Genomic DNA, 27,385 nt, shown 5'->3' with positions numbered 1-27,385 from the left:
TCTAACACACAGACACACACAGACACATACACACACAAACCAACACACACACACCCATGCAAACACACCCATACACATGTACACATACACACATGGACTCATGCATGTATGTACACAAATGCACACAAACATACAAACACACCTCTCTCTCCCTCCCTCCCTCCCTCCCTCTCTCTCTCTCTCTCTCTCTCTCTCTCTCTCTCTCTCTCTCTCTCTGACAAAACCATAGGGTGACAAAACCATAGGGTGACAAAACCATAGGGTTAAGAAAAAAAGGAAACCCAGGAATTTTATGTTCTCTTCATTGCATACTTGAGATCTGTGTCTTTGTGTGGCTGAGGTATGTGAAAAGACAGACCTATCATTTGTGATTATGATGATATTGCTTATTGGCAGAACACTTACCTACCTTACGCAAGGTCCTATATTCCCTTTCAGCTACCATTGAAAAAGGTTATTCTAACCTTTTCTCAGATCCCATTATGTATTATTTTATTTAGTGGGAACTGGTCATTTAAAAGAGATAATACTGCTTATACAATAGTCCAACATTTATTCACAAAGTTATTAAGATTTTTATTTTTTTTACTACTAATTAACATGCTATCTTACATTTCTTTCTAGAAGCAAATCAGAGGGCAACACTCACAGCTACGTCAGCAGGTGAGTACATTAAAAGATGGTGTAAAAATACATGTTGAAATTGACAATAAATTAATTATAAATAATAATTAAATTATAGGCATCTTAACTTCAGTTCATAAGGCAGTGCTTTGAAAAACCAGGCTAATAAAATGCCATAGTTTCGCTTTTAGTCAATCCTTCATTAATTTACTAATTTGTTGGAAGTCTCCTCCCCCCACCCACTTCCTGAAAAAATCTAAGAAATTAAATGCCAAACCTAACAGAGGATATGTGTAATGCATAAGGAAAAGTGGTATCTGATATTAGGCGCTATCTAGCCTGCGTTATTAGTGTGCTGCTTAGGTAAAGGAACCGATGCCTTGCTCCTTATTATGGTTACTTTGTTTCCACTGACTAACAAGAAAAGGTTGTGTGAATGTCTTGTCTGGGGCTGCAAGTCAGCTGTCCCTTTCTTAGCCTCTTGAGCAGCCCTCCTCTGTTTCTGCATTCACCATTGTACATTACACAAAGGGGCTTCTCCACTCAAGGCTAGAGATAACATTTGGCTATGGGTGTAATAGAAAGACATTTGGACGGTAACTTGGCAGCACCAAATTTCAGCTAGACAGTAGTTAAGTTTGATCCCCAGGGCCTAAGATCTCTTCACCATGGTTTTTTTGGACTGGATTTATAGTACCAGGTATGAATTTACTTTTGTGGAGCAGGTCTCAAATGCAAACAGAACAGTTGCTTACCTTCAGAACAGTCCTGCCACTGTTATACCAGTGGCTATGCCTTGTCTACAGCGTTGGTCCTCTAGCTGGTAGGGTTCACTGTGAAAGCTTCCAACTCGGTTACATTTTAGTTTCTTTATATGCTGCAACCAAGATATGTGGCTTTTTTTTTTTTTTTTTTACCAATATGGTCTTATTACTTAGTTCTGGTGGGCAGCCTAGTAGCATGGCAGTAGCCTGCATCCTTTTGGAGGCCTCTTGGATATATCTCTCTGTCCAGCAACTCATAAGGAAGCATATTTTAAATAAAAACTGGGGGTTTTGTTTATTAACCCAAGGCCTTCAGGAGTAGAAGTAGCTAACATGTGGGGTATCCCCCTTCTCTTTCTTTTAATTCATTTTTAATTGTCTTACAAAGTAAGTTTGATATGGCTTTTTACACTTTATTTTGGTTAACTTTATCACTTTCTTCCTTACCTCATATTCCAATCTCCGTCCCTGCTTAAACTTTCCAAGCCCTCCCCAAGTACCAGTTGTCTGTTTTGATAATCACCAAGGTTATGCTAATCCCCCTCCCTTAAGAAATCTCCCATCAAAGCATGTTTTTTCTAGCTTCCTATTTTTACTGGTTATATAAGTTAAACATAAATAATAGGAATTTGAAGGTAGAATTCACAGATGACAGGGAAAGCATACAGCATTTATCTTTTAGGGTCTGGGTTACTTCACTCAATATACCTTTCCCCATCTCTGTTTCATCTATTTGCCTGAAAAAATTTACAATTTTACTTTCTTATAGAATGTGGTAGTTTGAATAAGAATAACCCATAGGCTCATATATTTGAATGCTTGGTCACCAGAGAATGGAACTATTTGAGAAGGATCAGGAGGTGTGGTCTTATTGAAGTAGCTGTGGCGTTTTTGGAGAAACTGTGTCACTGGGGGTGGGATTTGAGATTTCAAAAGCTCACACCACACCCACCAACCCCCGCCTATGGATCAGAATGTAGCTCTCAGCTACATATGCCTGTTCCAGGATCCCTACCATGATGATAATGGACTACAGCCCTGAAATTATAAGCAGGTCCCAAATTAAATATTTCCCTTTATAAGAGTTGCCTTGGTCATGATGTAATGGTGTGTCTCCACAGCAACAAAACAACGATTAAGGCACAGATGAATATAAATCTATTTTGTGTATGTACCTCATTTTCCATATCCACTCATCTGTTGATGGGCACTTGGGATGAGCAAGTAGTAGGATGTAGTTCTGGTGTCATATGCCTGGGAGCGATACAGTTGGGCTTGGATAAAATGTTCTGCAGATATCTGCTAGTTCTATTTGAGTCATAAAGTCTGCTGCTTCCATTATTTCTCTTCTTAGCTTCTGTCTGGATAACCTCTCCATTGGTGGGAAGTCTTTCACTATTAATGTGTGGGGTTCGATGTGTGATTTAAGCTTTAGTATTTTATTTTTTTTTTGCGAAAGTGGGTCCCCTTGTGTTTGGAGCATAGATTTTCGGAATTGAGATGTCATCTTGGTGGAGTTTTCCTTTGATTAGTATGAACTGTCCTCCATTTCTTTTGGCTAATTTTAGCTGGAAGTTTATTTTATTAGATATTAGAATGGCTACTCTAGCTTGCTTCTTAGGTCCATTTGCTTGGAAAAAAAATCTATTTCCAGTCCTTTATTCTGCAGTAATGTCTATCTTTGATGTTGAGGTGTTCTTCTTGAATACAGTGGAATGATGGATCCTGTTTTTGCATCCGTTCTGATAATCTGTCTTTTTATTAAGGAATTGAGTCCATTGATATTAAGAGATAATAAAGACCAATGATTATTAATTGCTCTTATTTTGATGTTGGGGTGTGTGTGTGTATGCTTCCCTTCTTTTAGTTTTGCTGGTGTAGAATTATTTCCTGTGTTTTCTTGGATGTAGTTCACCTCCTTGGGCTGGAGTTTTCCTTCTAGGATCTTCTATAGGGATGGATTTGTGGATAGATATTGTTTGGATTGGTGCTGCCAGGCCTCTGGGAATGCAGGCAGAGTTTCGGGAAATGGAATAGTTTTCTTGGTCAGAATGGTAAAAATATTTCTTGGAAGCAGAAGGTGGGACAGGACCGGTCAGATTACACCACTGTGTCGCTGCATCGTGCTCTCTGAGGTTCTCAGGCCATGCTCATTCCTTTCTGCTTCTCACTGTTTCATTCCGTGGCTTAGTGATATGGAGTCTGGTGGTTATGGAATGGATAAGACACTCAAGATTCTGAATTTTGGTATGATGATAAAAAAAATAGAAATTTGCCACACAATTTTCTCTTTTTTACCTACAATTCTGAAGGGGAAAAAGGAAGAAATTGCAGGAAGAACCAATTAGTTTACATGGATTGTGTCTTGTGAACCTAAAAGGATGATTTCTTATTTATTTAGATCAAAATCCCAGGCAAGCAGTGCAACACCCACCAGCAGGTGAGTGTGTTTAGGAAAAGCTTCTTAAGATGAGCACACTTAAAGTGACATTAGTAATCCATGGCTGGTTAATTCCTAAGACTCAATTTAGTCAGATAAATGGCTAAAATACTGGACCAATAAATGAACTACTTATATTTAATAATGGTCTATTGCTAATGAATATGAAAATCTAAAGTTGATGTTGCTAATGAATATGTTAATAATTTAGTATGTGTTATCCATGTTAGAAATACTCTAAATGTTCTAGAACTTGCTTTTATCATTAGAGTGGAGTTGAGGAATTGGGCCTAATAAGCTCTAAGGATACATAGACTGCTTTATAAAACAAAAACTGTGATAGACCATTTTATCAGTAAGGTACAGGAGGCAGCAGTATTTATGATTCATGAGTTTTTAGTGGTCAAAAAATTGATTTAGGATATAGGATTATATTTGCCTGTTATCCAGGGGTTCTCAACCCTCCTAATGCTGCAACCTTTTAATACAGTTCCTCATATCGTGGTGATCCCTCAAGCATACAATTATTATTTTTGCATACAATTATTTTTGTTGCTACTTCAAAGCTGCAATTTTGCTACTGTTATGGATCGTAATGTAAATAACTGATATGCAGGATATCTGATATTTGGCCCCTGTGAAAAAGTCATTTGGCCCACAGGTTGAGAACCACTGCTAACCCCTGCATGTGGGAAGATTTGGAGTTAGAGGTTAGTTTAGCCTAAATGACACACATTGTAAAAGTAACTTTTGTTATCCTGGCTCTATTATTGTCTGAGAGGCTAGCCTCTGTACAATCTAACCTAGGCCTAGAATGTTTCAGCCTCTGAGACTTACTGCTTAATGAGCTCACCCTTACTTGTTCTTTCTGAGCTCTGGGCTGGCTGGTTCAGCTCAGCTGCTCTGGCTCAATCTCCTCTCCCAGCTGACTTATTTAATCTGGCTTCTTTCTTGGCCCAGAATTGCTCTTCTTGGCCTCAAACTAACTCAGTAATCTGCTCTAATCTTCTGGCTTCTTCTCATTTTCTGGCTCCTTACATCTTCACCTGAGTTTTCTCTCTGCAACCCATCTCCCTATTACTGTCCTGGTAAAATACCCCCCTCTCTCTGTAAAACTGCCTCTTAAGTAGCTTCCCTTCCCTCTCTCTTCTCATGAGTGTTAGGCATATCCTATTCTATCAAATCTTCTCTGATTTGTCACCTTTTCTCCCACTCAATTAGACATCACTTTCAAACATGGGTCCTTCCTTCTACAAACTAACTTTGCCTTTGTTTGGGATTAAAGAAATGTATCACCATGCCTGGGTCTAAGCTTTTCTTTACCTGATATTTTCTTTATACCAGGCTGGACTTGAACTCAGAGCTGTTTGCCTCTGTTTGCCTCTGTCTCCTGGATTAAAGGTGTGTTTGTATTCCAGCCGCATCACACAGGCCTAGAAGATCTTTGGATGTGATTTTGTGTCAGAGCAGCCATGTTCTTAATTAATGTTCTTCTACAACGCATTCTCTCTCTCTCTCTCTCTCTCTCTCTCTCTCTCTCTCTCTCTCTCTCTCTCTCTCTCTCTCTCTCTTTCCCCCTCCCTCTCCTTCTCTCCCCCAGTGCCAAAAGTTATCTACATAGTCCTAACCTTCTCTTAAGCATAAGGTTACCCAATATCAAGTGGTCAGCCCTTAAATCATGTGCGTGCTACCACACTGAATCATCTTAGTGGGTTGTATTTATTATGTACATATATGTAACAATAAGAATTTAAGAAGAGATGGCCAGAGATTTGAGAGGGAGCAAGGGATCTTGGCATGGGAGGAGTTGGAGAAAGAAAAGAGAATGGAGGGAAATTGTATAATTATATTTTAATAATAAAAAAAGAACGAGATAGCTTTTCATGGTGTCACAAGGTCTGTAATCTCAACACTTGGGAGGTAGAAGCAGAGAGGTTCAGAGGCTTGGAGTCACCCTCAGCTACTTAATGAGCTCAAGGTCATCCCGGACTACGGGAGAACCAACTTAACAGAGTAAACAAATACAGTTTTAAAACATGGTTTAGAGCACAAAAAGCAAAAAAAAAGATATGGAAAGATAAAAATACTTAAAGTTAAAATGTAGATATATTAGCATACTATAAGTATTTCACTGTATGTGGAAAATGTGAAATTTCTAAATGCTTTTCCATTATAAGTTATTTCTGATTCAAAATTAAAATAGAAATAGAAAAATAATAAAAGGCAGTTACTTGTAGGCAAAACAACGTGACAGACAAAATTCGAACCATTGTTTCAGAAGCTCCTGTTGGCGCACAAGCCTGCTCTTAGCCGCACCTTTTGTACTTTGAATGGGACTGTGCTTGGAGGTACTGCTCTGAACTGTGTTTTGTTCTCTTCTGCAGTTACTAGCTATCCCTTCAGGAGGAGGAAGAGGACGATAGCACCCAGGGTCTCACTGAGAAATAAAGAGTCCGTGTTCTTCCCTTGGTTACAGCTAAGGAGCTAATAAACCAAATGTGGACCAATTTGCAAGCTTGCTTGTCTGTTTTTCTGTGCCTTTCCTCTGCCTTTGCCGTTGAGCCCATGGGCCACTGTAGTTGGGCCATGCAAGTGCCCTGGGGAGGGGGCAGTCAGTGGTGTCAACTGTGTGATGGGGATTGGTCTGGTTGCTTCCCAAATGAGCAGATTCATGTACCCCAAAATGTTTGTAACCTTGCCTAAGAACTTTTATTCCTGTTTGACCAATAAAAAGACAACACAGTCTGGCAGGTCAAATGCGATAGGTTTGGCTCCCAGGCTTTTGGGAGAAAGACCAGAAAAGGAGAGAGAAGAGACAAGACAGGAAAAGGAGAAGGACGGCCATGCCATTGGTTAGGTGGAGGTGAAGCATGTGGCCAGCATGGATGGAGGATTTGGCCCAGATGAAGAGCTTTAGCAAGTATTTCAGATTATGGAGGGGAGGCATCTTGTAAGAAATTATTAGAAGTTAATGGCATGGATTGGGGCAGGGAGGTGTAGAAGGTAGCTTAGGGGATTGATATCCTCCCTGCCCCAGGTTAACCGAGGGTATTTTAAAATATAACAGGTGTCTGCATTTTTCATTAATTGCTAGTGGGTTAGGAAATACCACTGTTATAATTATTATAGGGCTGATAACAAACATTAGGCCCTACTTCTAAACTAACTACAACAACTGTGGGTCATCTTCACTGATACCCTGAGATCTTCCTGTTACCCTCAGCACCCCGACCATGCTTTGCAACCTGGCCTTCTAAGTAAACTGCCTGAATCATAACCACCCTAGACCCCTGGGTAGATAGACAGAAAGAAGCAAGGAGAATGCTAGGATCACTTCTCTCCTTCCTGACTATAGGCACAATGCCATACCTTCTCTACAGTGATGGACTGTGATTCTTAAAACTGTAAGCCAAATCAAATACCCCCTTTATTAAATCACTTTTGTCAGATATTTCGTCACAAGAATGAGAAAAGTAACTAACACAGGCACCTCAGTTTTTCTTCCTTCTTTCTTATAATTTATTCACGTTACATCCTGACTGTAATACCCTCTTATCTTCCTGTTCCCACCCTCCCTCCCTTTTCTGATCTATTCCCCTCCCTCTACCTCTGACAGGTGGGGTCCTCCTCCCCCACCATCTGGCCACAGCCTATCAGGTCTCATCTGGATAGCCTGCATCCCCTTCCTCTGTGTTCCCATAGGGCCTCTCCCCTAAGGGGCAGTGTTCAATCTGAGGGCGCCAGAGTTCTTGTCAGAGGCAGTCCCCCTGCTCCTCGTGCCTAGTGTGGAGAATGAGCTGTCCATTGGCTACATCTGATCAGCGGGTCTAGGTCCTCTGCTTGCAATGTCCTTGGTTGGTGAAGGCCTCCTTGGGTCCAGATCTACCAGCCTTGATAGTCTCATTGGGGAGCTCCTGACAACTCTCCCCGCAACCCCCATCTTTCCATCCCCCTATTCTTCCGTACCATCTGCAGCTCTTCACCCAGAGTCCAGCTGCATGTCCCAGTATCTGTCCCGATCCGTCACTGGTTGGAATCTCCCAGAGAACATCTGTGTTGAGCTAATATCCACTTATAAGTGAGTATACACCATGTGTGTCTTTTTGGGTCTGGGTTACCTCACTCAGGATGATCATTTCTAGTTCCATCCATTTGCCTGCAAATGTCAAGATTTCCTTGTTTTGGATAGCTGAGTAGCTGAGAAAAACTCTGGCATCCCAGTCCTTATCAGTGCCCAAACTCACAGCGTCAGGCATCCACACAGGGAGGTAAGCTTCTGAAATTATCTTGCCAGACCGTCTAATCGCCAGGAACCTAGAGACGATGACAAGAATGGTGGGTGCCCAGAAGCCTCCTTGCTGGTGGCCGTGCAGCATGTGCGTGGAACAGCGTACGAGCGCTTCACTGATGGGACTCTACTGTGGTAAGGCCCCTGGAGACCCCTTTCCCACTTGGCAAGGACCTGTGGTGAATTTTGGTGGCCTCTGTGCTTATTACATAGGTTGGATGCACTATGAGCTCTTCTTGCTTTTGCTGTCCGTTCTTGTAGGAATACTTAATTTCACTTTGTCATGGGTGAGGCTGGGTCATACAGGCTCAAAGCCCTGGGGATGATTCTGTGTTCTTCTCAACACCCTTAGGAGGCGTACAGCCCTCCTCTCCTCTCTCTGCTTCTTTTGATTCTTCAGAGATGACCATTAAACCTGGGAATTTTGTGACACGTAATCACGTCCCTAAAGAAACTGCTGCAGTCACACCGAGTAAGCCTATAGTGTTTATGGAGAGCAGTGGGTCTTGCTTGGATAACTGTTCTGAGGAGCTCTGCCTGATTGAGAGAAACTTGCAAAAAGGTTCTTTGAAAAATGGTATCAGAAATTGATGGGTACATATCGGTAAAGGTTGCTTGGTACAATGAACAGGTCTCTGTCCGCAATTTAAAAAGTATTGTGGCCAGGCGGTGGTGGCGCACCTTTAATCCCAGCACTTGGGAGGCAGAGGCAGACGGATCATTGCAGGTTTGAGGCCAGCCTGGTCTATAAAGCTATTCCAGGACAGCCAAGGCTACACAAAGAAACCCTGCCTCAAAGGAAAAAAAAAGTATTGTGACAAAGGGATGCTATTTGACAAATGGGTTTTAAATCACAAATGGTTGCACAACTCTGTAACTGCATTTGCTACCAGCTGGGCATGTGCTCATGTCCACAGGCTGGCTAGTAATTTATTTTGGCTTGCTGAAATTGTGCTTTGTAGTGCAAAATACACTTGAGGGGTGATTGACCCAGGGGGGAGATGGAAGGGAGGAAAGGAAACTATTGGGGGCCTTTTGTAACAAGGCGGCTTGTGTAGTGCTGATGCTGTGATTTCTTCAAATAACCAATGATGCCACTGCATGGGCAAGCAGGCTTGTGATTGCATAAATAAAGAGAGCCCAAGCTATTTGGGGCCACTCTCTTGAAGGACAAGAGGTGGTTCCTTTACCTTTGTGTCTCTTCCCCGACTTTGTAACGGGAGCTGGTCTCCAGCACCTCCTCCCATAAGTAGCTAAAGCTGCAGACTGCCCTGTGTTGCATACTGGAAAAGAGCTAACATCTATCTCTCAAGGAGAGGAGTTTCTGGGCGGCATCCATGACAGATTAGCTGCATCATGGTCATTGAGGTGGGAGGATCTACCGCGCATGCGCATAGCATCACTCCGTGGGCTGCCGTCCAGATGGTATAGAGTCTTAGCCTCTAGTCCCACGATTCCTTCATTTACCCATTGGAATGTCACTCTACAGTGTGGTTGGGAATGGGGTAGTGTATAGAGCAAATTTGCACAGGGAAGACTAAAAGGCAACTCCAGTTGATTCACACAACTTAAGGTATAGGACGTTAAAGAGCCATTTAAATTGGTTCTTGACAAGTGGCAAGAAGACTGATAATTCCAGTGGCAAAGAGTGGCGTTTTGTTTACAGAGCCATTTTTAATGAAATTTCCAAAAAGATCAGTTCTTGTCATCACTGCTCGGGTTCTCATGCGATTAAACTTCTGGCATTCTACAGTTTCATCTGTGTCCAATATTTTAGACTCCTGGGAGCCCTCCACCCTCAGGAACTTGCCTTCCTCCTGCAATGTCCTTCCTAGGCCTTTCCCCTGCTGGCTATTTTCTAACAGTTGCACTGAGGGTTGGTACAGGAGCAAGGAGGAGCTTTTCTTTCTTTTTAAAATTCAATTTAATTTTTAAAAATAATTTATTCAGATTACATCCTGATTGCTATCTCCTCACTTGTATCTTCCCATTTCCCCCTCCCTCCCTCTTTCACCCTATTCCTCTCTCCTAGGCCTGTGACAGAGGGGACCTCCTCCCCACCATATGACCACAGCCTATCAGGTCTCATCTGGATAGCCTGCATCCCCTTCCTCTGGGAGTCCACTGGCCTCCCCCGACTGAGGGGAAGTGGTTAAATAGGGGGCAGCAGAGTTCATGTCAGAGGCTGTCCCCCACTCTCCCCACAACCATGGAGAATGAGCTGTCCATTGGCTAGATCTGAACAGGGGGTCTAGGTTTACTGCATGCACTGTCCTTGGTTGGCATAGCAGTTTGTGCCAGCCCTTCTGGGTCCAGATCCGCCAGCCTTGGTGGTCTATTTGTGGGGTTCCTGGACAACCTGGGTCCTTCTATCTCCCCGTTCTTCTATACCACTCTCGCCTGGAGTCCAGCTTTTCTTAAAAGGCCCAATCCCTGTTTTCTACATTGGCCGAAGTCGTCCTTACTCTCCTTTATTCACATCTCTCCGTAATGCTGGCTGCCGTAGGGATGCTGGGGATGACTGATCTGGCTGCTTTTTGTGGAAAAGGGGTATTTTAGGTGTCAACCAGAAAGAGACAGGTGAACCCTCAAGGGCAGGTCTCAGGTCAGTTGAGAGGAAGGGCTGTTTTAGAACTCAGCTGTGTTCTGGAGTGCCATAGAGTCATTAGGTGGCCAAGTGTAATACGGACCAGGAAACATCTGTAGCCTATTAAGAGTGAAATCATCAGAATAATTATAACTCCTAGTGAGAACATGATTTAAACACACACACACACACACACACACACACACACACACCAGCTGGTGCACCTTTGCCCTCACTTGAGTAGGAGGACAAACAAGGAAATTATTCAAAACCCTCCCCAGGCTTTGCCATAAACATCAATGAGGCATTTTCTTGCTGCCTTTGTCCACTGCACGGGGCACAGCATGGTAAAGGTGTGCGCTCTAGGGCTCAAAAAGCTGCTCATTTGGCATCTAAGTTGAGAGGTCAGTGCCTGTGTCGCTTTTATCACCACTTCATGGGAAACTGGAGACAAGTTAGTGGAGAGAGCACTTCCGCCTGAGGATCAACATGCCAGTCTTCAGAGAGGTAAACTGGGCTGGGCTTAACTGTGTTGGGAGCTCTGGAACATAAGAGCAACACTTAGAAATCCCCCTAGAAGGATCTATAATAGTAAATGCTGCTAATCTCCCCTCCCTCCAATAGATTTCCCACAGGTGTGAATATTCTAGATCTGTACCTAATTCTGTGTTTGGTGGCTGGAAACGAAATCATTTCACTCAAGGCAGTTGGAACGTGGTATGCCATGTTATAGTTAGTAGGGACCATCTTCCATTATCTTCCGCATTCAGGAGGTTAGGCCATGGGCCCGTGGATAGCTCAGATCCCATGTGATTTAAGATGCTCTTTAGATCTTGGGGGGCCGAGTAACGAGGGTGGCGTATCCCTAGTAAACCCATTCTTTATTCCTTACCATTCCTCCAACACTGGATTACAACACTACACCTCTTTCCTCCTCCTAAAATAATAGGCCAACTATATGTTTTATACCAGGGAGGGAGGCCTTTTAAAACGAGTGTCTTTCTTCTGATATGGCATATCTCGATCGGTCTACCAATCCACCCTAGCAGGTCCCGTCTACTACAAGAAATGGTTGTATAACGGGGGGAGACCTTTGGTCCACCGCTTCACTGGGCCAGGTCTACGGTAGCCACTGGGACTGTTGGGAAACTGGCCTGAGTAGAACTGAAAGCAATGGACCCACAACCTGGAAACATCCCACTGGAGGGTGAATGGAGACGAGACGGCGCTCCTCCCAGGTAAGCAGAGGTCAAGGTGTCCCGCAGAGGGTCATGGTGCTGTTCGTCTCTCAAGGTTAGATTAGTCCGAGGAGCCTTTCAGGTTCACCAAGTGTTGCTCAATCCAGCCTGAGCGACTTGGTTAGGTGACCATATTTCTGAGATTCCATGCATGCAGCTTCTTATAGTGGGAGTCCTGGTCCTTTTGCCCTTATAAAATTTCTGCCCCTCCCCCCCGCTCTCTTTCCCACTTTTTTTTTCCCCTGCAGAAGTATGGTAGATGTATCAGTCAGGGTTGAACACCCCATAGCCACTTACTCTCCACGGTTTGACCACTTATGGATCTCTGTCGTAGCCTCCATCTCTTGCAAAAAAGTTTCTTTGATGGGGGCGGGGGAGGGCGACGAGGGCTCTGCTTGGCTGTGCATCTCAAGATAAGTATCTAGATACAGTTAGAAACTATAATGGTTTAGGAGAATTGCAGTAGGTTCTTCTATTCTAAGGTCTATGGGTTCTTCGGCCATGGGTACTTGGCTAGATTAATACCAAACTTTCCAAGCTTGAATTCCATCCTATTGAGTGGGACTTAAGTCCTATTAGATAGCTGTTAGATTACCTTGAGATAAAAGTGCCACACTTGTACTTGGGGGCTGTTTTGCCCTGCTGGCCATTGCTGCTCTCCTTTGGGATCTTGCATAGCACCTTTAGATACTATGAGAGCCCGGCCTCAGGGAGGAGGCCTCCAGGTCATTCCACTTTGATTCCTTAAAGTCTTAACTTCAGAGTGTGGTGTTTTCAGCAATATGAAATATGATCCTGCCTTTGAGTTCTGTGAGGCAACCAAGGGTTTGGATCCCCTTGACCAAAAAGTACAAAGGGGGATTCCCCATGCCTGGTGCTGGGATTTTTGTTAGACTGTTTGTGTCTTTTGGGAGGAGTATTATCACCCAGTGTGGCATAACTCTATTTAAAAATGTGTAAATAAACATATATGTCATATATGTACTTTAAGTAAGCTTATAAAATTTTTTTCCGTAGTTTTAAAAAATATTCTTAGTGTTGGGGCTGGAGAGATGGCTCAGCAGTTAAGAGCACTGACCGCTCTTCCAGAGGACCTGGGTTCAATTTCCCTGCACCCACATGGCAGTTCACAACTGTCTGTAACTCCAAGATATGACACCCTTACACAGACATACATACAGGCAAAACACCAATGCACTAAAAATAAATTACTAAGAAATATTCTAGTGTTTTCATTCTTCTCTCTTCCTCACTTAAGTTTCTTGCTACCTCCCTCCTCTTTGCCTTTGCCCTGCTTCAAAACACCTGTGTCCCACCATCACCCTCTCTGGGGCTCTTCCCCTCCTCTCTCCATGGCTGCTTTCTGTTTTCCTGGCTTTTATAGCTACTTCGGCTTATATACCCAGACCTTTAAAAGACTAATAAAAGGAGAAACTTAGGGTTGCGGGATTAGAGTGTGACAATACGACTGAAAGGCTGTGTGTGACCAACGAGTATTTTAGAGGGTGTCCCGCACGGGACACATGGGTGCCATCAGTAAGTAACCTGAACATTTTCATATGTCTTTTCCTCAGTGAAGTGGGAGTTATTTTAAAAGACATGCTAAACAAGACAAAGAAAATCCTTACCAACTCTCCCTAGTCTGAAGAGTAAACCCGTAGGCAGTAGCCTTCCGTTTTGACAGTTAGTGGGGAAGGTAGGTGTCCTGCAGCGTACTTAAAGCTACTCATCCAGTTCTGCCCTTTCCTCACTGGTTTCCTTGGTGACAGCCCTGTCGGGTCAGGTGCGCGAGCTGCCATTACTGGCCACAACGCCCGCCCGCCCTTCCCAGCCTTATGCTCCTCAGCTGGGCTCCAGGACCACCACCGAGGGAGCCATGTTCTTCCTTCTAATACTGCTTACGGGTGTTAGTGGGCTGCAGGCCGGCCAGAGTGAGTCCAGAGATCCAAGCTGCTCCGGGCTTCTGAGGGGCAGGCCAGACTTCACCCATCCTCACGCCACCGCGCTGTTTTCTCTCTGCTCCAAAGCATTCCCTGTAACACGGGACGGTTTTTTTAACTGTAACATAGATAACAATGAACCGTACACCTACTCCCTACCTCCCCGCCCCCATACTGTTACCATGTAAGTGGTAGTCATGACTCAAAGAAACTATTTTTTTAAAAAAAATCTTGGTTTGGCAACTGCTGTCCTCTAACAGGCTAGTTTGACTAACTTCTTCTTAAAAAATCATTTTTTCCCCATACTTTTCTTTTGGGGGAGGCTGACAACTTTTTTCTTTCTTTTTCTTTTCTTTTTTCGTTTTGCACATAGGGTTTCTCTGTGTAGCTTTGGCTGTCCTGGACTCATTTTGTAGACCAGGCTAGCCTTGAACTCACAAAGATCTGCCTGCCTCTGCGTCCCAGAGTGCTGGGATTACAGGTGTGCGCCACCACCACCACCACCACCAGCACCACCAGCACCACGTTGGACAACTTTTTTTCTCCATTAATTACTTTATTTCTTCACTTCATATTCCATCACAGTCCCCCCCTTCTCCCAGTTCCCCCTGTTACTCCCCCATTCTTCCCTCTCCTTCCTCAGAGAAGGGGGGGGGTCCCCCATGGGTACCAACCTGCCCTGGCACCTTAAGTCACTGCAGGACTAGGCACATCGTCTCCCACTGAGGCCAGACAAGTCAGCTCAGTTAGGGGACCTGGATCCAAAGGCAGGCATCACAGTCAGAGAGGCCCCCCACTCCAGTTGTTTGGGGGATCCATATGAACACCGAGCTGCATATCTGCTATGTGCAGGGGACCTAGGAGGGGTGGGTAGGAGAGGGGCTAGGCAGGGGAGCTGGGGTGGGGGTCAGGAGTAGGGAGAGTTGGGGCGGGGAAGGGGGCCGGGTGGAGAATGGAAAGCATAAAACATATTTTAATCATATTCTTTCCTGCTTGCCCCCCCCCCCCGTCCTCTCTACTTCCTATCTACCCAGCTTCATATGCTTTCTCTTGTCTCACTCACCCCAAAACTTCCAAACAAAAATCAAAACCAAAAACCTAATAAGATAAAAAGTACCATTTAAAAAAAAAAAGCTTGGAGTCCATTTTGTGCTGGCCAACTCCTCCTAGGCATGGGGGCTGCCCTGGAGTGTGCTTGATGCACTCCTTCCCTCCTTTCGAGAAATCTGATGTCCTTTTCTCATGCCCTTTTCTTAACACCCGCACTTCTTTCTTTCAGGGTGATACTATGTTAATGAGTGTGTGTTTCTAAGCCTTTTATGACACTAATTCAGTATTTAAGTAGTTTAGCTTGGAGCTGAGAGGTGGGAGGACAGAAGACAGGGGAAAGAGAGGGGAGAATGAATTAGCAATAGTTTAATAGACACTAGAAAGGGTAAAGGAAAAAATGTATAAATCACTCCCCAAAAACTAGTAATGTAGAGAAAGAGATGCACACTTACACTTATCGAAGCAGTATCACATATTTTTATTTTTAGATCCCCAGAAAACAATGGTGTATACAACAATTCCTGAAAAGATCTCATCACCAGATGTGGAAGCAGATCCTGAAAATCAAGTAATAACACCACCATCTCTACATACTAGCTCGTGTGAGGTTGCACTTAGATAGAGGTAGCAGGTGTGTGTGTGTGTGTGTGTGTGTGTGTGTGTGTGTGTGTGTGTGTCAGGGGGAGGGGTGAAAGAAGAGCTCCACTGCAGCAGAGCATTGTGGGATAGGAACTTCAGGGATGGAACACCATAGGTGCCAAAAAGGTAACAAGCAACAGTAGTGCCTTCCCCAGAATAAGATTAGGATGAGGTTGTGATAAGGGGAAACTGATACTGAAGGTGAGGCATGCATGCTGTCTGTCATGGGCTTGGGGACTCGAAGTGTCCAATAAAGCCACAAGATACCAGTTAATGAACAAGTTTCTACTTCTCACAGGTGCTGGGTCTACTTTTCAGTTCAGAATCTTGAAGACTCAGAAATCCACATGGGAAGGAAAGCCAAAAGACACACACACACACACACACACACACACACACACACACACACTTCACTAATTTTGCCATTCCTTTAAAACATAAAGCAGAGCAACTCACATAAGCTAGCCTGTGACTGACATTTAAAAATTATTGTTGTTGCAGATTGCTTACCTTATTACAATAGCTGAAATACCTTATTTTGTCCATCTTCATAAACAGTAAGTAAATATTTTGTCATTCCACATTTCAAGTGTTTTGACTTTTATTTATAAGAGTTATGGTTATAATCATTATGGTTCAAATGTATCCAAATGTCTACTGAATGTTGGCCATTAGACGAGGTCCTTACATAAAAAGAGAATAAAACAAGGTACCCAGGGCATTTATAGCACAGGAACATATATTCCAATGCACACACTCTAAGAAGCTGAGAGTGCTAAATGCCTAAGTAATGTTCTTAGCAAGTGAGTGGAAGTTTTTCCTTTTTTATTTTCCATTTCTTTTTTCTTTCGAATAGAGGTAAGTTGTAACTTGATAAAGGATAGAGAGAAAAGCTTTTGTTTAAAAGTAGGATATTCATTCTAGAGGATGTGTAAGGACAGGGTGCATACACTGCTCCCATGGGTCAGGTGATCAGTGGGAAGATTGAGGAGGATGAGCCATCACTTCCAGCACCAGGAAGACAGATTCCATAGACCTCAAGATAGAATCAGTGGAACAACTGGGAAACAGTGAGGGATCTCATGGCTTGTTGTTATTGCCATGAAAATGGATAGGTTCTTGAGTATTGTGTACTTTGAACTAGGGAAATATTTGTTGGAGGACTGATCACTTATGTCCAAGTGGGTATTTTCCACTGGAGGGGTACATGAGAATTTTGATCTCCGAGGATGTTCAACAGGTACGCAGACTTAATAATAGTGGGCAGTAGCTGTGTTATTAATTGGAAATACATACAGAAAGTGTTTATTTATAAACCTTGGGAAAGATCGATACTTTTGGGGCTAGATGGGAAAGTGCATAGCAAACATGGAAGACGAAGCTGGAGGAACAGGGAGGCAGGGCAAGAGGCAGAAGAGGAAGTGTGGAATGGAAGGCCACTGTTCCAGATAGGAGCTAGGTAACCAGTATGGCTACGATCAGTAGTGTGCCTTTTGGATTTGAAAGACGGATGGATGGCTTTAGACATTTCTGTAGAACCTGAAGGGTGGTTAAGAACCAAGAAAGTGGAGGCTGTATGTGTGGGTGGACTACACTTCTGATTAAAAAAAAAATCCGTTGACAATTAAAACAGAGCAGAGCAGTGTTGGAGGATGACATCAAATGAAAATCGTTTCTCGAAAACAACTTTTCTAAAAGCACAGGGGTAAAAACCCTATGGAATCATGTACAGAAATCACAGAGAGAAGTGGTTTGTAGCTTGAACATGCCCAGGATGCCATCTGTGGCACAGGTGTAAAAGCCTTCTTTGAAATAAAAAAAAAAAAAAGAGACACACATTCAAGATAAGAGCGAGGCGGACTGAAAGGGTGTGAGAGTGAGAGTGGGCAACATGGAGGATGTGTGTCATGGCTGGTAAGAATGGTGTCAGGTTCTTAAATATTTCCTGGTGTGGGAGAGTATGAAAGAAATTTCTGACTATTGTTATTAAGAACTTGGAGAAAGACTTGAGGGTACCTGCCTGTGGAGCCAGCTCTTTAGAGACAGAGTCAGGAGGATTGAAGCAAATTTGGATTCAGTGGTGTCTACATAGTTGTATCAAGGAGGAGGAGGGGGAGGAGGAGGAGAAAAAGGAGGAGGAAGAGGAGGAAAGGAAGGGGGAAGAGGAGGAAGAAGAGAATGAGTGGGTTGGGGGGGCAAGAAAGAGGAAGGCTGTAACACAACAGTGACCTGGATTTACCAAACTGATTGAACATAAGTTTGTAGCGAAATGAAGAGAATTGCTTAAAACTGGTGCTAATCCCTCAGTCTAATCTAGAGATTCAAATATAGCATCTGAAACCAATAAATGACAAAGACAAAGATATGAAAGATTCTGGGCATCAGAACCTAGATTTTCTTTCTTTGAAGTATCTACTGTTTTGAATCACCCATTAACCGGCATTTTAGTGTTTTCTCTATTCAAAAGGCTAATTTCAGTGACAGGAAAATGCTTAGACAATAGGATTTAAGGAGTTGATAGATTTACCTTTTAAATTTATTTCATTGGAAGATGTTTTTGGGATTTTTTTTATAGATCATTTATAACTCCAAATGCAGTGGTTTATACTTACAACAAACACGGTATTCGACAGTCTCAACCTTTGTCATATCTGGTAAGCCTTAAGGTTTTATCCCATACAGATGAGTTACTTGAGTTTTCTTTTAAAAACAAACAATCTCTAATTACTTTCTGCTTGATACAAATTTATAGGGTAACTGACTATCATTCCAAAGTGTTAGTAAATAATAAATATGAATGACATGTCTTGGGTGTATATTTAAGAATGACTTAACCCTTTGTTTGCGTTTGTACTTTTTTTTTTCCCCAGAGAAATTGCAATTACAATGGATATGTTGCAGGTTTTCCAAATTCTCTTGTGTCACTCAGCATTTGCTTGGGACTCAGGTTGTATATTATTTAAAGATTTTATCCTAGCTGTGTTTTTATTGCTGTGAGAAAGACCATGACAAAAGCCACCTTTAGAGGAAAGAGTATATCTCATTTTATACTTGTAGGTTAGTAGCCCATCACTAGAGAAAATCAGGGCAGGTGCTTGGAAGCAGGAACTGAAGCAAGGGCCATGGGGGAGGGTGTTGCTTACTGACTTATTTTCCATGGCTTGATGAGTTTTCTTTCTTTTGCAACTCAGGACTACCTGTCCAGGGATGACACCCATAGTGACCTGGGCTCTTCACGTCAATCATTAACCAAGAAACTACAGGCTTGCCTACAGGCAATGTGATGGAAGCCCTTTCTCATTGAAGTTTCTCTTCCCAAGATAACTCTAGCTTGTGTTGAACTGGCAACAAAACAGCTGCGACAGAGACTAAATCTGCCAGCATCATATCTTGCTGTCTTGTGAATTAGTCCTCCATGTTCCATTTCTCTTTCTATATTCATATTTATTTTCAAATTCTTTGAGAAATGAACCCAAACTGCTAAGGAAATGGGGCTGTGAGTCTGTTCCTGGGGAGGGGCCATGTACAAATCCTCATGGGATCTAGTGGCTGGCACTGTGGTCTGTTTTGAGTGTGGGGAGCACCAACCACTACTTTCAAACTCCTCTAGTTTCCACCAATGCTGTTTTTTGATGTCCTAGAATATACGAGAATGCTTGAGGATAGTAGAGACTTTTGTGTATTGGCCATTCCTAACCCTAACCCTAACCCTAACAACCCTAACCCTAACCCTAACCCTAACCCTTCAGTACATCCACACCAATAATTTAGGACCAAGCTATCACATAAAAGTCAGGAGTATCCTGGATAAGGGACCTGTCTTAGAATCTCCATTGCTATGATATCAAACTGTGACAAAAACAACATGGAGGAGGAAGGGATTGATTTCATCTTATAGTTTACGAATCTGTCACACAGGCAAGTCAGGTCAAGAACTCAGAGGCAGTAACTGATTCAGAGGCCACATAGGAGAATTCTTTCTCATGGCTTGCTCAGTTCAGTATGCTTTCGTATATGATCCAGAACCACCTACCCAGGGACAGCACTGCTCACAATGGGCTAGACGCGCCCCCCCCCCCCCCCCCGCCAGCAATCATCAGTCAAGAAAACACCCCACAGACTTGCCTACAGGCCAGTCTGATGGAGGCATTTTCTTAATTAAGATCCCTTCTTTTAAAAGATAATGTCCAAGTTTGTGTTAACTAAGTTAATGGAAACCAACCAGTACAGGACCCAAGGCTAAGGAAAAGAGCACCCACAGGCTCCACAGACTAGTACAGAGAGCGAATACATTAATACACCAGAGAGAGATCTCAGTTGTTCAGGAACCCACATCCATGCCTCCTGATCTCTTTAACGTCTATAACAGACAGGCATATGCATCCCATGGCACAGTGATCTAGTTGCGGGGTAACCTTGTAAAGTAGGTGAGCAAAGATGGCTTTGGACTGAGGAAAAGCCTGGCTGAACTTTGCTATTAGAGTGTTATAGATTTGGCCAAGTCATTTTAGCCTTTCTTTGATTGTTCTAACACCCAGGGGGACGATACAATTTCAAGATGTCTCCTACGGAATCGAGCCCATGGAAGCCATGTCAGGATTTGTGCATATGGTCTACGAGAACGCCAACAAGGACACCGAGGCCACTCTCTTAGGAGAGAATCAGACTTACAGATGGTTCAGTGACTTGCCCAACCACTTCCAAATCACCTCGAAGGTAAGTGGTTCCCCCACGTCAACTCATTTAGTAAGACTCTCTGTGAGGTGAAAAACGCACCCGAAGTACACCTCAGCATGGTTTTCCTTCTTAGGTGAAGGCCCCATGTCCTCTCTTAGTAGCTAGGGTATTGACAGTTGAGAAGTTTGACACACGTTTCTGTAAACATATAGGTAATTAATTTTGGGAATGGGGTTTAGACACAGAACTGAAAGTGACTGGACAGTTCCAGCATCTGTGCTTTCAGATAATCAACAGAAAATATGCCTCCAGTTGTTCGGACCGTTTAGATGAACATACTAAAACCATCTCACAACCTTTCAAGAACTAGGTAATTTCAATGGCTTACCTAAGGTGAAGTAGAGTAATAACCTTTCCGTCAGCGAAGACCCATAAACTGGCACGGCAGCACGCCCAGGACTTTTCTGAAACCCATGGCTAGCCAGCTAAAAGCAGTTTCCTCACCCTTGTTAGCAAGAATATTTTCCTACATGGATAGTTGGATATGATCAGGAGGGCTGAGAAAAGCAAGGCTTTTGTTATAAACCTCGAATCTTATTTCAACTATTGCAAAAATAAAGATTCCCCGAGTTTTCGTCCAGCTTGAGGCATCAAACTGAAAGGTCTTGCTAGCCACAGCACTTCCGCACTGACGGGGGCAGCTTCCGGTTGGGTAGTACCTAAGTTCTATGTCTGAAGACCGCCGTATTATGTACAGTGGCGGACGTCTTTCATCTTACTTATGAATAGAACTTTAAAAGAAGGTAAACATTGAAAACGTTTCTCAGGACTCATGTCGTGTTTTCTTTCAGAAACCTGCATTTACCAAGTTATTCCCACGAGTCATTGGGATGGATATTGTCGTGGATAAAGAGCTGGTGTGTCCTCTTCTCTGTTATGCCTTGTTCATTTTTGGCAATTTCCTGAATGCATACAGTGTGTTGTGACCATATCTGCCCCGAGCAGTCTGTCTTACCCTCTTTCTACTTCTATTGGCCTGCTTCTTCTTCTTCCTCCTCCTCTTCTTCCTCCCCCCTCCTCCTCCTCTTGTCCCTCCTCCTTCTTTGTGTACCAGTGGGCGTGTCTCACCTCACAGGTCAGTACTGTAGCACTCAGAGTCCACAGCTGGGTGAGGCTATTGAAGACTTTCCTCTCTTAGGAACCTATATAGTTCTTTGTGACGGTGAAGACTAGCTAGCAGAGAGTGAACTTCCACTTCACTTCCAGGTTGCTTTCTCTGTGTCTTGTATCCAAAGTGTGTGGTCTTCTCAGCAATACTGTTTTAGTACCCATTTTTATGGGCAATTAAGAAACATGGCGACCGCTGTATTGCTTCGGGCACACTTGGCATCAGGGGTATCCAGCACTTGCCACTGGCAGTTTTGGGTTGAAACCTATTGCTCCCGGGAGCAGCATTGTCCACACTAGCAGGTTACCTCTGTTCATAATCTTCTAACATTATAGTGTTTAGTCAGTTTACAAAATAGTAGTTTTTAAAAAATATGCTCTTAAAAGCATCCTCAGTTTGGGCTGCCTCTCTCCCCTCCCTTACCTCTCCTCTGTCCATTTAAGTCTTTCTGTTCCTAGTATTCCTCCCATCTGTTTCCATATCATATCTGTTTTGCTATCACCCCCGCTGCCCCCAAGGCTCCTCTTGTGGTTTCCCCACCCACGGCTCCTTTCTTGTTTCCTGTCTTCTATAGACGTGAATTCCAGCAACCGGTGAGTATTTCTACCACTTATTTCTTGAAGGCTTGACTGCTACCAGACACTGTGGTGTTTTGCCTGGCTTCCTCAGCTGCTGGGAACATGGACTGGTATGCACAACTGTTGACACTGCTCCCCTCTGTGGAGACAGTATGGATGGCGCCGTCTTTCTCCCTGTCTGCAATGTGCTACATAATGTTAAAATTCATGTTACTGGATATTTTAAAGTAATTATTTCCCCATCATTTTGGAGTTTCTGGATATCAATTAGAATGCAATCTTATTGTTTATTCAGAGTATGGTACATTTCTATGTTTAACAACATATGCTTATTTATTTAGATCCATTTTTCAAAAAACATTTTTTTCCAGTTTGATTACATGGGCTCTGACACTAAAGTTGTGATACAGAAAGTTGATCAAGTCATCGGCCTTGTTAACACCGTGAGTATTCAAAAGCACATTTGTTTATATAATTTATAAAAAAATAGATATGAATCAATGTGAGCCATATTTTGCTGAGCTCTTGAAAACTTTATGTAACCTAAAATACCATGCCAAATATGTTTTTAGGTGTTTCAAGTGATGCTTAAAATTGTATACAAAATCTCCTTTATCTTTTGTTTTTAGATGCTCTCCAAGTTAAAACTGACTGTTCTAATATATTCCATTGAAATTTGGTCAAAGGAAAATAGAATTTCTTTCCAAGATACACTTCAGATGTTACTGGCTAACTTTTTATATTGGAAAACCAGTCATAGAACAAAACACGTTTCATACTTACTGGCGTAAGCACCTGATTCTGTATCTACCACCACTGAAGGAATGACCCAAATGGCACAGTAATTATGAAGCATACACATTTGCTTTGCATGTATTGCTTTTGAATTTCTTAGAGATCATGAATATGAAAAATGGACCCTATGATGTCTTTCTCCCTTAGGACAAATTTAGGCACAGTGTACACAGCTTTATTAAATAACACAAAAGTATGATGCACAGTAGAGTAGTGGTAGCTGCCTGCAGCTTCTGTTATGGGCACAGTGGCTTCATTTTGCCATTGCAACAAGACAAAATCCTCAGTGACAATGGAAAATTAGAAGTGTATGAAAATTAATCAAACAGCTTTGGCTTACAAATGTCTGTTGCCTGTTATCAAATATATACGATCCTAAAACTTACCTAATTAATTAATTACCTACTTAATATTTTTATTTTCTAATAAGGATGCATTTAATGTAGTGATAAATTAATAACAAGGCTTCAAAATTGAAATTTTAGGGATTTCTAGTTAAATGGACACTCAAAGCTTTATACACACATATATATGGAACCAGACTGTACAATAGCACTAACAGTGCACTTTCAATAGATGGCTGAAATATTGAATTGACGTATTGAAATATTCTCAGTGTTGAAGCCTTAGGATATGTATTTAAACAGTACAACCTTGAGCAGCACAGAGCATAGAATATCGTAAATGCATGATAATATTTGAGCTTATGAAAATTACTGACATTATAAATACTGCTTTTCAATTTCCTCATGGTCATTGTACAGCTTTGAGGAACACCCTGCTTCCATTGGAGCCGTATATCCAGGGCAGTTGTGCGAAGCCAATTATGATGGTGCTGTGGCCCTGGTATGCAATTGCTGTCTAGTTTTCTCCCCCACTTTTGTTTCATGTTTCAAACATTCCTAAATGTTTTATAGGAAAAAAAAATCACTTATTTGCCTGTTTATTTATTTTCTCATATATTTGTTTATTTGCTTGTTTGTTTATTTATCACTCCTATACTATATCCTGACTGTAGCTTCCCTTCCTCCCCTCCTATATGTCCCCCTCCTGCTGTCCACTCCCACGCTTCCACCTCTCCAACGCTCACTCCCCCATCCCCCCTCTCGCCCCCCCCCAGAAAAGAGCAGGCCCCCAGGGACAGCAAGCAAATGCAACGTGAGACAAATTACAATGAGACCAAGCACATACCCTCACATCAACACTGGGCGAGGGAATCCAGGGTGAGGAAGGGGGTTCCAAGACCAGGAGTCCCTGGCAGAACACCAAACCAACAGCTATGACGTGTGTGCAGAGGGCCTAGCACAGGTCCACGCAGGTGCCACAGTTGCTGATCCAGTCCCTATGAGCCCTGCTTAGTTGATTCTGTGTTCTCCTGGTGTCTTTGCCCTTTCTGGCTCCTCCTCCCTGTCTACAGGGTTCCCCAAGCTCTGCAGGGAGGAACCCAATGGAGACCTCCAACCTGGGCTTTCTCTAGGAAGAGAAAATCTTTTTCTGAGTTTACTCATCTTTTTCTAACTTTTGTTACAGATCATTACATCAACTTGAACTGTCTACCAATGCTTTAAAAACACAATGCTATTTGCCTTTGTGGATTTATTCTTGTGTGTGTGTGTGTGTATGTGTGTGTGTGTGTGTGTGTGTGTGTTTAATTTTTAATACGTGTGTGTGTGTGTGTGTGTGTGTGTGTGTGTGTGTGTGTGTGTATTTTTTTGGGATATGGTTTCTTTGTAGCCTTGGCTGTCCTGGACTCACTTTGTAGACCAGGCTGGCCTAGAACTCAAAGATCCGCCTGACTCTGCCTCCTCGAGTGCTGTGGTTACAGGCATGTACCACCGGTCCTGGTTAATCTGCTAATTTTTTAAGTGCTTATTGCTTATATTTGTTTATCTTACAATTCTTGCTAGATTTGTCTTTATATTCAAATTATAGACCCATCATAGAAGTAGGAAGTAACATAACTTCTTTATTTTTGGAATAGTTATTTTTTCACTAAATCTTAAGAAATCAATGAAGCTATTTAAAGAAGTTTCCCTTATTGGAAAGGTTTAAAGAAATCCATTTTACTGTTACCTATGATTTAATGCATTGTGTTGTGTGGGCGATGGTACATTGTTTTTTCAAAGGCTGTGTCAATTTCATATGTACAATCAAATGCTCAGAATATTCTTTTACCCAATGTTGGGAGATTGCATTCTTTGCCTTGTTTTTACTTTTGAGTTGTTTTCCTTAGGGTTTTATTAGTTCTTTTCGTTTTAAAAATGACTAAGATATGATTGGCTTATTTCATTAGTATTTGGCCTTATTAATTTTTAAAAAAATTTTAATTAATTTATTCTTGTTACATCTCAATGGTTATCCCATCCCTTGTATCCTCCCGTTCTTCCCTCCCTCCCATTTTCCCCTTATTCCCCTCCCCTATGACTGTTCCTGAGGAGGATTTCTTCCCCCTGTATATGCTCATAGGGTATCAAGCTATTACTTTGTTCTAATTTTATATTTTTCATTCCTAGTTCCTGAAACAGGAACTCTGATGGTGAAATTGTCTGAAGGTGTTTAGAGCTGTGACGTCAACTTTGGACTATCTTAGGTGTTTCGATGCTTCACAATGAAGTCCACAGTATTTTCTAATTTCCCCAGCACAGCTTTCATTTTTGTATGAGCAATCCCTATGTGTCTGAGTATGCCTTTACTCTGGCTCTTTATTTGGGCTCATTTTCTAGAACATTCTGGACTGCAACTACTGGGCCTTTTCTCCTAAGTCTCTAGTAGAGCTAGAACGCCTGGCTTCTATCACTGGCTTGCTTTTTTTTTTTTTTTTTTTTTTTTTAACTTCTTACTTTTCAATGGCTTTTGTTTTTATCTTCCTTGGGAGACTAATTTTTCCTTTAGCCGAAGGATTGTTTTTATCTTCCTTGGGAGACTAATTTTTCCTTTAGCCGAAGGATGGAAACTGCTTCCCTCCTTTGTGTCTGAGTTTCTCTCTTTCTCAGATGTGGGAGAGCGTGGCACTGTCTACCCCTTTGCTCTCTTGTCTTTTTTCTCCTCTGATGTTATCATAGACTGGGCTATCATGTTTTTCTGTGGTCTGACCTAAAGTCTTCGTTTTGATCAGTCTTCTGATGTTCACTGGGGGTGGGGGGTGTAGGGGGGACTCTAGGGTATTTGAAAGTGTTAGATTGCCCACTCTTATGGACTTACCTTCCATTTTAGTAATATTCATTTGGGTTCTATGTTTTTCTGTCAGTGTTTTTAAGACATTGCGCTAGGTATGACATGACATTGTGGCTTGACTTTTATTTCCCCAATGTACAGTAGTGCTGAGGGTCTCACACTATGTGCCATTCAGATGCCTTAAAGAAGTGTCAGTTTGGGTCTCAGCACATGTCTACTTTTTTTTGTCATATATTAATTAATTTTTCCCATTGAGTTATGAGAGTTCCTTAAAGACTGGACAAGAACACTTCAGCAGACACCCACTTTTCAAACTTCCTTCCCACAGGCTGCTTTTTGATTTGCTGATTGATTCATTTGCTGTAAAAAAGTGATTTAGTCTGACTTTTTTTCCCCCTCAGTTGCCTGAACTTTTGGTAACTTAGTCAAGAAAAACCTCACAAAGGCCAAAGTCAAAAAACCTGACACTCCCAATTCTAGGATGCTCCTGTTAGCTCTGTGACCCATCTTACATTGGCTTTTGTGAATAAGTATCTCCACTATTCATACTCAAAGCATATTCATTGATGACGCTGCCCTCTTCTCACTGTGGTGTCTTGCCATTCTTGGGAGGACAAAAAGCATCAACAATGTATTGTGTAGTTTCATGTGGAGGCCTTTTGCTAAGTGCTGTTGGCCTATATGTTTGGCTTTGAATAAATACCATATCGCTTTGAATTATAATTTGAATGAAGCAAAGAAATGACGGTAGAAGCCATCTTGTTCTTCATGCTTTGAAAAGCCTTGGCTGCTGGGTCCTCTGTGATCACGTACAGATTTTAGAACTATTTTTTACTTATTTGTAGAATATATTTGGGATTCTTAAAAATTGTATAACTTCAGATAAACTGGATATTTTAACCACTTTTGCTCTTCTAATAGCTGGTATTGGCTATCTTTCTGATTATTTGTATCCTTTTCAGTTTGCTTGCTCTACCTTTTGGGGAGTTTTAAAGCCTCTGCCTGAGAACCTTGTTAGTTATATGTCATGAGTAGTGTTGCTTTCTTGTTTTTCCTGCTGTGCTATTATTGTAAATGCTACTAAATTGCATGTGTTAGTTTTAGTTGCTTCACAATCACTGGCACCCTTTCAGTGACTTTCTTTTTCTTTCTTGATCAATTGCTCTTGGTAGACTTTCAGTGTTGGGCGCTGAGGGAGGTGGTGAGAACAGGTGCCCCTTTCTTGTATCAAATCCTAGAGGGCAAGTTTTGTTTATGATATTAACAGCATAAATATGGACATTGGTTGATTAATATTAAACTCTACCACCCATTTTTTTTGTCCTCACAGATACAACTGGACCCCACAGCTAGCAGATATGATACATAAGAATTTATGATAAAATTTAAAACATTTAAGCAAACATAATACTTTAAACAAAGT

The 27,385-nt window shown here is 42.3% G+C and overlaps 2 protein-coding genes and 1 long non-coding RNA gene across 6 annotated transcripts in view; 2 read left to right on the top strand and 1 right to left on the bottom strand.

Moving 5' to 3' along the window:
• The window catches only part of LOC311585259 (disintegrin and metalloproteinase domain-containing protein 32-like), a 64,293-nt gene extending 57,956 nt beyond the window's left edge, over positions 1 to 6,337 (top strand). For both annotated transcript variants that reach the window (XM_084760288.1, XM_084760289.1), the window contains exons 20-22: positions 625 to 663; positions 3,790 to 3,828; positions 6,213 to 6,337. In XM_084760288.1, the coding sequence (XP_084616414.1) occupies positions 625 to 663; positions 3,790 to 3,828; positions 6,213 to 6,219 (85 nt within the window). In that variant the 3' untranslated portion in view covers positions 6,220 to 6,337. The remainder of the gene's footprint in view (positions 1 to 624; positions 664 to 3,789; positions 3,829 to 6,212) is intronic.
• On the bottom strand, positions 2,819 to 13,675 carry LOC311585281. Its single transcript, XR_014775172.1, has 2 exons — positions 13,570 to 13,675; positions 2,819 to 3,694 (listed from the first exon to the last, which is right to left on the bottom strand). It is a non-coding gene; the product is annotated as an uncharacterized lncRNA (long non-coding RNA).
• LOC311585261 (disintegrin and metalloproteinase domain-containing protein 5-like) overlaps positions 11,767 to 27,385 on the top strand; it is a 61,892-nt gene continuing 46,273 nt past the window's right edge. For 2 of the 3 annotated variants that reach the window (XM_084760298.1, XM_084760299.1), the window contains exons 1-10: positions 13,723 to 13,872; positions 15,420 to 15,499; positions 16,072 to 16,127; positions 18,146 to 18,224; positions 18,441 to 18,517; positions 20,109 to 20,286; positions 21,099 to 21,164; positions 22,365 to 22,436; positions 22,623 to 22,780; positions 23,553 to 23,634. In XM_084760298.1, coding sequence (XP_084616424.1) covers positions 13,818 to 13,872; positions 15,420 to 15,499; positions 16,072 to 16,127; positions 18,146 to 18,224; positions 18,441 to 18,517; positions 20,109 to 20,286; positions 21,099 to 21,164; positions 22,365 to 22,436; positions 22,623 to 22,780; positions 23,553 to 23,634 — 903 coding nt within the window. In that variant the 5' untranslated portion in view covers positions 13,723 to 13,817. Of the gene's footprint in view, positions 11,942 to 13,722; positions 13,873 to 15,419; positions 15,500 to 16,071; positions 16,128 to 18,145; positions 18,225 to 18,440; positions 18,518 to 20,108; positions 20,287 to 21,098; positions 21,165 to 22,364; positions 22,437 to 22,622; positions 22,781 to 23,552; positions 23,635 to 27,385 lie in introns of those variants that run through there. The other variant, XM_084760300.1, reaches the window with a different exon arrangement.

The sequence above is a fragment of the Acomys minous genome (genome assembly GCF_964271855.1).
Source record: "Acomys minous genome assembly, chromosome: 15".
Taxonomy (NCBI): domain Eukaryota; kingdom Metazoa; phylum Chordata; class Mammalia; order Rodentia; family Muridae; genus Acomys; species Acomys minous.
The sequence above is the reverse complement of the archived record's forward strand: the minus strand, read 5'-3'. Positions and strand labels throughout refer to the sequence as shown.